At 53.2% G+C, this 10,398-nt stretch overlaps 1 protein-coding gene across 2 annotated transcripts; it reads left to right on the forward strand.

The window, feature by feature from the left end:
- Positions 1-125: 125 nt before the first annotated feature.
- SLC52A2 (solute carrier family 52 member 2) lies at positions 126-2,758 on the forward strand. Of its 2 annotated transcripts, none has more exons than XM_006064619.3 (5): positions 126-511; positions 801-993; positions 1,097-1,970; positions 2,065-2,188; positions 2,291-2,758. In XM_006064619.3, the coding sequence occupies exons 2-5, from the start codon at positions 864-866 to the stop codon at positions 2,501-2,503; spliced, it is 1,341 nt and encodes a 446-aa protein (XP_006064681.3). In that variant the 5' UTR covers positions 126-511; positions 801-863; the 3' UTR covers positions 2,504-2,758. The 2 variants fall into 2 exon arrangements, with proteins under 2 accessions (XP_006064681.3, XP_006064680.3); XM_006064618.3 differs by having other exon boundaries at positions 127-581.
- The last annotated feature ends 7,640 nt before the right edge of the window (positions 2,759-10,398 follow it).

A 10,398-nucleotide genomic window follows, 5' to 3' on the forward strand; every position in this document is an offset into this window, starting at 1 on the left:
GCGCCGGGGACGGAAGGGGCGGGGCCCGAGGCGGAAGGGCGTGATCGGGGCGGGGCCTGGACCTCGGGCCAGCCCCTCGCTCGGGCTCAGCATCTAACTTCCGGGGCGGGGCTTCCGGCGCTGGGGCCGGTCGGGAGAGCTCGCTTGCCGAGTCTGGGAGGGTGCGTTGAGGCTCTCGCTCCGGCTCAACTGCGTCTTAGTTCTACTGTCGTGGCCCTGGGCGGAGGCGGCGCCCTCAGAGTGTGGCTGGACGGACGGCCGCCGGGCCTGGCAGCGCGCAGGTTCAGGACCGGGAGGCGCGGGACCTGGGCGCACCGGTCGGCACTCCGCGGCTCCCCGACGTAGGGCGGGGCGGTGCCCGCCGCGGTCACACCCCTAGCCCCAACTCGGCTCCGACTGTCCCGCGGCTCGTAGAAGCCGCAGCGGTGTGCGGTGCTCTGTCCCGGAGTCCTTGTTCCGTGTCCATAGGTGCGAGTGTGGTGGCGGCGGTCTCGGCCACTCAGACCCGAAGGTCATCCTCCCTGTTTTACTCATTCTGCCCTGGGCTTCGGCGCTTCCCGCTACTCTGCCTGCCCGCGGGGGTATGTGTGTCCTGGTGTTGTGTCCCGGGTTTGCTTGGCCCCTCCTACCTCCCATACCCCACCCCTGGCACCCCACTCAGTATCCCTGGTCTTGGCTGCCTGGTCCTCTCCTTACTCCGGTTTTGTGTTTTTCTGTCGTGATCCTGCATGCGAGTGTGTTCCCTTCAAGCCAGAGCAGGTTTTCAGTTCCCAGAGCCGAAGCATCTTCTTTGGACCTAGGTGGGGAAAAGAAGAGCTGGCTGTGACCTTTGCCCTGTCCTGGAGGCGCCAGCCTTGGCCTGAATGGCAGCACCCCCGCTGGGCCGTCTGGTGTTGACCCACCTGCTGGTAGCCCTCTTTGGCATGGGCTCATGGGCTGCAGTCAATGGTATCTGGGTGGAGCTCCCTGTGGTGGTGAAGAACCTACCCGAGGGTGAGTAGGGGTGGGGGCGGGTTGGGGGGTGCCGAAGCTGCAGCTCCTCTCCTTCCCTGGGCGTCCTGCCCCTGACACAGCTGCCTCCTTTCTTTCCTTGCAGGTTGGAGTCTCCCCTCCTACCTCTGTGTGCTTGTGGCTCTGGGGAACCTGGGTCTCCTGGTGGTGACCGTGTGGAAACGGCTGGCCCCGGGCAAGGGCGAGCGGGTCCCCATCCAGGTGGTGCAGGCACTGAGCGTGGTGGGCACGGCCCTGCTGGCCCCCTTGTGGCCGCAGGTGACCACAGTGGCGGGGCAGGAGCACTCCGTGGCCTTCCTGGCACTGGCCTTCGTGCTGGCGCTGGCCTGCTGTGCCTCTAACGTCACTTTCCTGCCTTTCCTGAGCCGCCTGCCACCTCCCTTCTTGCGGTCCTTCTTTCTGGGGCAAGGCCTCAGCGCTCTGCTACCCTGTGTGCTGGCTCTAGCGCAGGGTGTGGGCCGCCTCGAGTGCCCACCAACGCCCGCCAATGGCACCCCTGGGCCCCCCCTCTACTTCCCAGAGCGTTTTCCTGCCAGCACCTTCTTTGGGATCTTGTCCACCCTATTGGTCATTTCAGCTGCCGCCTTTCAGGGTCTCCTGCTGCTGTTGCCATTGCCGCCGTCTGTACCCACGGGCGGCCCAGGGCCAGGCCTGCGGGTGGGAACCCTAGGAGTGGAGGAGGAGGAAGAGGAAGAGGCCTCGCCCCTGCAGGAACCCCCCAGCCCGGCGGCAGACGCCACCCCCAGTCCAGAACCTGTGGGCCCCAGGCTGCTCTCCACCCACGGTGCCTTCCTGCTGGGCCTGTTGGCCGTCACCAACGCTCTGACCAACGGCGTGCTGCCTGCTGTGCAGAGCTATTCCTGCTTGCCTTACGGGCGCCTCGCCTACCACTTGGCTGTGGTGCTGGGCAGTGCTGCCAACCCACTCGCCTGCTTTCTAGCCATGGGTGTTCTGTGCAGGTATACAGGGAGCCCAGGCCCCTCGGGAAGGGATTTAGGGGTGAGGACCTGGGCCAGGCACAGCCAGCTCTGAGTTTTGACTCTCCCTTGGCAGGTCCCTGGCAGGGCTGGGCGGTCTTTCTCTGCTGGGCATGTTCTTTGGGGCCTACCTGATGGCACTGGCAGTCCTGAGTCCCTGCCCACCCCTGGTGGGCACCTCCGCAGGGGTGGTCCTTGTGGTGAGTAATTGGGACAGGGCAACAAAAAGGGTGGCCGTCAGGAGGGGTTTGCCTTAGAGCAGGGCATTTCCGCTCAGCCTGCTACTGTGTTTACCCTTCCAGGTGGTGTCGTGGATTCTGTGTCTGGGCGTGTTCTCGTACGTGAAGGTGGCTGCCAGCTCGCTCCTGCATGGTGGGGGCCAGCCGGCATTGCTGGCCGCTGGTGTGGCCATCCAGGTGGGCTCCCTGCTCGGCGCCGTGGCCATGTTCCCTCCCACCAGCATCTACCAAGTGTTCCACAGCGGGAAGGACTGCGTGGACCCCTGTGGCCCCTAAGCCTAGTGTTGGGGGGGACTCTGCTCCCCCCACCTGTCTTCAGGGTGCGGCTGCCACCGAGACTGCCTGTCCACTGCCTGGGGAGGCCCACCTCACATGCGGCCTGCTCACGGACAGTTGCACACTCCACGGGCGAACCTGGCACTGCAGGCAGCTGGGGGACACAGCAGGCTCAGAGCCAGGGCCCAGCTGGGGACATGGGCTTGGCCCAGGATCTGTGTGGGATTTGTACAATAAAGCATTTTTATTCCATGAGTTGGAGTCGATCCCAGGAACAACTTTTGCTGTGCAGATAGACCTCCTCTGATCTGGAGCCGTGGTCTGACCTATTCAGGAGGGGCTGCCGCTCCCTGGGGCCGTGTCTGGAGATCCTGGGTTCATGGAACTTTGTCCTCTGCACACAGAGAAGTGCCCAGAGGGACAGAGGAGGCCTGCTCCCGGGGCCTGGGGTCTGGGCCAAGGACCCACACAGGTTACAGCAGCCAGAGGCTTTGTGGTGGGCCAGGCCAGCCAGGCACGAGGGCCCGACCGCATGGGCTGCCTGCTGGTCGCCGGGTCTGTGGCCCAGGTGTGGCAGCATTTCCCTGCTGCTTTATGGAGGATGCTGGGGGGGATTTACACCAGGGGCTTGTTGCCAGGTCCCTGCGTGGAAAGGGCTCTGTGAGCGGGACTTAGAAGACTGGGGTGTGAGGGTCTAGCCAGTCTCGGGATCCTTCTGCCCAAGGATGTCACCCCCTCCCCCAAGCCACCTGTCCCATTTTTAGCTCCTGTGATCAAAGCTGCCAAGCCCCAAGCCATTGTTAGGTGGACGTGACAGCGGCTGCCTTCTCTCTGGGTTGCTGGCAGATGGCCTTGGGTTTGCACAACCCACACTCTGCCCCCGAGGCCCCAGGATGGCGGTTCGGGCCTCTGCTTGTTGGTGTCTGTAGGGAGCCAGGCTGTCCTGGACTTGTGGGCTCCCCCACTCAGGACTGGCGCAGCCTACAGAGCCCTGAGCTGGGAGGGGCTGGGAGGGGATTTGGATGGAGGCTGCTGTGGGGCTGGGCCTGGGCTTCCTCTGTCTTCTCTGTGCCTCCAGGGCAGGTGGGGAGCAGAGAGAGGCCTGTGGAGGACAGGCTCCCAGCGGGGCCCTGATCTGTGGTCCAATGGGACCGGCCTGGTATGGAGACCCTGTTCTCACAGACCAGGCACCCGCTTCCACAGGGGGCCCTGAGGCCCAGAGTGTGGACTCGAGGCAGTGGTGCCTGCCTTGCCACCCAGCCCCCTCCGGATGCCCTTAACTTCAGAGGCTGGTTGTCCTTGACTCGGGAAGCACGTGGGCTTCTCAAGGCCTTTTCAAGGCCCCGGCCTTGGCCGGACCAGCTGAGCAGGAGGAACTTCCCGGTGGGAGGGGAGGATTTCTAGGCCTTGACCCTCTAACAAGCATTCAGCTGGGCCACACTCCCACGGAGCTCAGACAGCCCAGCCCCGAAGACAGGCCCTAGTGGTGCTAACCATCAAGCCACTTGACCTGACGGGACTGGGGAGGGGCAGCAGCAGCTTGACTTGCCTCTTGCATTTAGGAAGCAAGGTGACAGGCCGCTGTGAGTTAGGGACACTGCTTTTGGTTGCAGCCAGCAGAGGCCGAGGGCATGAAATGGGTGGTGTATCCTTCCCCACACCCCCTGACACTGCCCTTGTCCCTCCCTTGCCCACCCTGGAATGGCTCCCAGTTCCTTCCTGCCCCCTCCCCACCCCCCGCCCCACGTTGGGAGTCCAGGGAGCCTCTGCCTGCCTCTGTGTCTGCCAGATGTGCCAGGCTGCGTAGAACGTGCATGGTCTCCCGAAGAGGAGGGGGCAGGGGAACTGGAGGAGGTTTGAGGAAGCAGCCGCCCTTTGAAGTCTCCAGGACATTCTGGCCAGCGTCCCCGAAGCAAACAAGTGGGGGCCCAGATGACAAGGGGAGGAAGGCCACAGGGCCAAATCCTGGAGAGCCACTCGCTCACTCGGCACACCCTTCCCGCTCTCAGCCGCCCAGGGATGAGGGCCAGAAGCGGGGCAGCCCACCAAGCCAGCCCCTCAGAGCAGAGTGTCCCCCAGGACTGCACCCAGGCACGGTGCCTCCAGCTGGATGGCATGTGGCCAGTCACTCGGCCTCCCAGCCCTGCCCAAAGGGTATCTCAGACTTTGAAGGAGACCCCAGACATTCTGTCCACTGCACTTTCCAGGGGTCTCGGAGGCAACTGTAGTTCTAGTGGGTTATTAATCACAGACCCCTCTGGCCCACACCCTGTGGCTGGGTGGGTAACCCAGCTGATCCAGCCGTGGTGCCCACACCAATTGAAATGGGGGAGGAGAGGTGGCCCTGTGGAGCAAATGAGGACCCAGTAGATTGGTACTGGGCGTGTCAGTTGTTCCAAGAGTTGTAAAAACTACCCAAACTACTCAGTGCACACCAGACTGTGAAGACACCACGGAGAGAACAGAGCAAGGGGTGGAGGGAGCCAGACCCTGACATCATCCTGCAGTTGCCTGGATCCAGCTGTACGTGAAGCTAAACCCCTTGGACTTAAAAGTTATGTCAGCCCACAATTTTGTGCTTATTTTAGTTGAGTTGTCTTCTATCTGTCACAGCTGCAAGAGTTGTGAGGTCCTCTCTCGTCTCTGAAGCATCTGGGACCATCCAGAAGTTCGCATGCCGAGCACTGGCTGACCTTTCCGTGCCTGGGGGAGGATCAGTCACCATCCTGCAGACTCTCCCATTGTATTCCCCATGTCAAGAGCCCTAGGCTTTCCTAGGCTCCCCCCCAGCTCCTGAGCAGGATGCTTCGCTGACCACTTCCACCCTGGAAAGGAGAGTTTCCTGGAGGTTGGACCCTCTCAGAACACCTCGAGCCAGGCCGGGCAGGGAAGGAGGCAGGACCTTCTTCAGCTGGACTATCCAGACAAAGCCCTGGAGGAGGTTTCTGTTTTCATGTTTCCTCTCCTTTGCAAGTGTGGCAGGAGAACTGAGCTCGTTAGAAAGCAGATTGCAAAAGGGCCCCTACCTGACCCCTCACAGGCGTCCTGCTACCCATGTCCCCCCACAAGTGCCCACCCCACCCCACATGGACTTAGGTCAGAGGGATGTGAAGAGATGCAGTGGCCAGGGTGCTCAGGCAACCAGAGGAGAAACAGACAGATCCCCAGACGAAGGTGTCTGCTCTCTGTCTCTATTCAACGTTGCACTGCGGGTCCTGGCAATGGTGGTTACACAGGAAAAAGGGCATCCAGGTGGGAAAAAAAGTAAAACTATCCTCAGATGACATGGTGCTATGTATAGAAAATCATAAGGAGTCCACAAAGAACTTGTTAGGACCAAAAACAAATACAACCAAAATTTGCAGAATACATCCTCAATATACAGAAATCAGTTGTATCTTTATACATGTTCAGCTGAAGATCTGAAAGTGAAATTAAGGAACATTTTTTTACAGTAGCATCAAAAAAAATAAAGTACCTCGAAATGAATTTAACAAAGGAAATGCTAAACTTGTACATGGAAAACTACAAAATGTTGACAACAATGAAAGACATGAGTAAATATTCATAGATCAGAAGACTTCTGTTGTTAACTTGGCAATACTGATCTACAGATTCAAGTAATCCCTATCAAAATCCCATGTGGCTTTTTTTGAAAAAAAAAAAAACAAAAAAACAAAAAAAAACAAAAACAAAACCCTAATCCTAATATTCATAACAAAACAAAATGTAGGAGACACGGAATAGCCAAAACAATCCTTTTTGTGTGTGTGCCATGCCACATGGCTTGCTGGGTCTTAGTTCCCTGACCAGAGATTGAGCCTGGATCTTTGGCAGTAAAAGTGCTGAGTTTTAACCACTGGACCGCCAGGGAATTCCCCAAAACAATCTTTAAAAGAATATAGGTGGCTACAAAACTACAGTAATCAAGACAGGCATATAGGTCAGTGAAACAGAATAGAGAGCCCAGAAATAAACCTGCACACACGATCAATTAATCTACAAGAAAAAGAGACAAGAATATTCAAAGGAGGTGGGGGGGGGCGGGGGGCTTCCTAGGTGGTAATACTGGTAAAGAATCTGCCAGCCAATGCAGGAGAATATACAAAGGAGAAAAGACAAACCTCTTCAATACATGGTGTTGGGAAAACTGGACGCTGCAAATGTTAAGACTCAAACTGGAGTATTTTCCCATTCCAGATACAAAATAAACCAAAAATGGATTAAAGACTTAATGTAAGATCTGAAACCATTAATCTCTTAGAAGAAAACATTGTCATCGGCCTTGGCAATTTTTTTGAATATGTCTCCTCAAGCAAGAGAAACAAAAGTAAAAATAAACAAATGGGACTACATCAACCTAAAAAGCATTTGTACAGTAAAGAAAACTATCAACAAAATGAAAAAGCAGCCTACTGAATGGACAAAGATATTTGCAATGGTTATATCCAACAAGAGATTAATATCCAAAACATTCAAAGAACTCACATGATGCAACCTCAGTAAAACAAAGCAGTTAAAAAATGGGCAGAAGACCAAAATAGACAAAAGAAGACATACATATGGAGAGCAGGCACATGAAAAGATGCTCAACATCATCAGTCACAAGAAAAATCAAAGCCACAATGAGCTCTAACCTCACACTCATCAGAATGGTCATTATCAACAAGACAACAAATAAGTGTTGGAGAGGGTGTGTAGAAAAGTGAACCCTTGTATGCTGTTGGTGGTTATGTAAACTGGTGCAGCCGCTATGGACAACAGTATGGAGTTTCCTCAAAAAGTTAAAAATAGAGTTACCATATGATCTATCAATTTCACTTCTGAGTATTTATCTCAAGAAAACAAGAACACTCGTTAGAAAACATACATGAGCCCCTATGTTAATTGCAGCATTATTTACAATAGCCAAGATACAGAAACAATCTAATTGCCCATTGACAGATAAGTGGATAAAGAAGATGTGCCACATATATTATATATATGTACACACAATGGAGTATTAGCCACAGAACCCTGTCCTTGGGCTTCCCTGGTAGAAGAGTGGTAAAGAACCCGCCTACTGATGGAGGAGACACAAGAGATGCAGGTTTGATCCCTGGGTTGGGAAGATCCTCTGGAGTAGGAAATGCCAACCCACTCCAGTATTCTTTTTTTTTTTCTCCCCATTCCAGTATTTTTGCATGGAAAATCCCATGGATAGAGGAGCTTGGTGGGCTACAATCCATGGGGGCACAGGAGTCGGGCACAGCTGAGCAACTGAGCACAATTAGCCATAGAACAGAATGGAATCTTGCCATTTTGACAACATGGATGGACTTAGAGGGTATTTTGCTGAGTGGAGTAAGACAGTGAAAGACAAATACTGTATGATTTCACTTATAAGTGGAATAAAAAGCATAACAAGTGAACAAACATATGAAAACAGAAGCAGACTCATAGATGCAGAGAACAAACAGGTAGTTGCCAGAGGGGAGAGGTATGTGAGATGAGTGAGATAGGTGAGGGAGATTAATAAGAGGTACAAGCTTCCAGTTACAAAATAAGTGAGTCATCAGGTATGAAATGTACAGGGGGGAATATAGTCAATAATGTAGTAGTAACTTTGTGCAGTGACAGATGGTAACTAGACTTACCCTGGGGATCATTTTATAATGTACAGAAATATTGAATCACTACATTGTTCACCTGGAACTACTGGTGATGTAGGTCAATTATGCATTGAGAATAAATTCATAGAAAAGGAGATCTGATTTGTGGTTACCAGAAGCAAGGGGTGGGGGAGGCAGAATTGAATAAAGGTAAAAGGTGCAAATTTCCAGTTATAAGACAAGTACTAGGGGGACTTCCCTGGCCGTCCAGTGGTCAGGGCACCTTGCTTCACTGCAGGGGGGTATGGGTTCGATCCTGAATTAAGATCTTGCATGCCCAGCGGCAGGCTTCCCAGGTGGTGCTACTGGTTAAGAACCCTCCTGCCAATGCAGGAGATCTAAGAGACATGGGTTTGATCCCTGGGTCAGGAGGATCCCCTGGAGAAAGGCATGGCAACCCACTCCAGCATTCTTGCCTGGAGAATCCCATCAACAGAGGAACTTGGTGGGCTACAGTCTATAGGGTCACAAAGAGTTGGACACAAGTGAAGTGACTTAACATGCATGCATGCCGAGTGGCACAGCCAAAAAAAGGTAAGTATTAATATTAGGGATGTAATATACAGCATGATTAATTAACTGCTGAATGTTATATATGAAAGTTTGTCAGAGTAAATCCTAAGAGATCTCAACATAAGGAAAAAAATTGTTTATCTTTTATTTTGTGTTTATACAAGATGATGTTCAGTGAATGTATTGTAGTGACCATTTCATGATGTATGTGAGTCTAGTCATGCTGCACACCTTAAACTTACACAGTGCAGCATCAGTTACATCTCAATAAAACTGGAAGAAAAAAACATTTTATTTCAAAAGCATATATATATATATATGTATGTATGTATGTATATACATATGGGCTTCCCTGGTGGCTCAGATAGTAAAGAATATGCCTGCAATGTAGGAGACTGGGGCTCGATCCCTTGGTCAGGATTTACAAGATAATGTAAAAATACGTAGTCATATATTTCATATAATATACATAGACGCAATAACATTTTAAAAGCACTAAAAAAAAGAATAAAGTTGCAGGAATCTCTCACACTTCCCAATTACAAAACTTACTACAAAGTTATACTAGCAGAGCCTTCCCTGATGGTCCAGTGGTTAACACTGTGCTTCCAAGCAAGGGGCGCAGGTTCAATCCCTGGCTGGGGAACTAAGATCCCACATGCCACAGGGCAATGGAAACCCTCCAGCTGCAATGAAGACCCGAATCAGCCAAAAAATGGAATCAATCGATAAATAACACTTGCTTCTCACCAACTTGCATCCCTGATTCTCACACTGAGACTTTTACTGAGTCTTACTCTTCACAGCAGCATAGATATATATGCACAAGTTCAGTTAGAGTCTATCTTTCTTCTTACCAAGACAGAATTGGAGAAATTTACTGTGTGCAAGAGGCCTTGTAAATGGCCACACCAAGAGGGTGGCTCATTAACGGGAGTGAGTCACTTCTAGGGAACATGGGTCGACCTCCTGGAGTGAATGCCTACAGAACACTACCAGGGTTTCGCACTCCATGCCTTATAGGCAGTCAGGAAGGCCTCTTTCTAGCAGGCTCACAAACAGAAATTCGCTCATAAAATATACATTATGTTTCTCACCTGGGATAACAAATAATGGAGGCCTTTGAAAGTCCAATCTGAGAGTTTTTATAATAACTTCTAGTAAAGTAAATTTAAGGTGGCCTGCGTGGTATCTTAGCATCCTTAACTTGTGAGCCAGGACCTCATTTTGCAGCAAGAAAAGCGAGGCTTGAGCAGTTAGTCACCCTAATCCATCGCTTGGAAGTGCTGGGCTGAAACGGCTGCCCCTTCCCCGCCCTGGGTTCAACTCCAGCTGTAGGCGCTGACCCCCTAGTGGGGTCTCTTCTCCCTCCCGGCTTCCGCCCTTGCTGTGAACTCCTGGGGGAACAGGTGACCTGACCTCCCCAAGCCTCAGCTTCCACTGGGGGTGGGAAAAAACCCCAGCAGCGGCAGGGTCTGGGGACGACAGAGGAGGAGATGGTTGATGGCATCACCAACTCGATGGACGTGAGTTTGAGCAAGCTCCGGGAGTTGGAGAGAGACAGGGAAGCCTGGCGTGCTGCAGTCCATGTGGTCGCAAAGACGGACAGGACTGAGCGACGGAACTGAACTGAGCGGTGTCTCACCGCGTGCCTTGACCGAGCGCCGGTACTGGCCCTAAAGCTAGTGGGCCGGGAGCCGCCAGGGGGCGCTGCTCCACCGCGGTGGCGGG

This window comes from Bubalus bubalis, chromosome 15 (assembly GCF_019923935.1).
Source record: "Bubalus bubalis isolate 160015118507 breed Murrah chromosome 15, NDDB_SH_1, whole genome shotgun sequence".
NCBI lineage: Eukaryota > Metazoa > Chordata > Mammalia > Artiodactyla > Bovidae > Bubalus > Bubalus bubalis.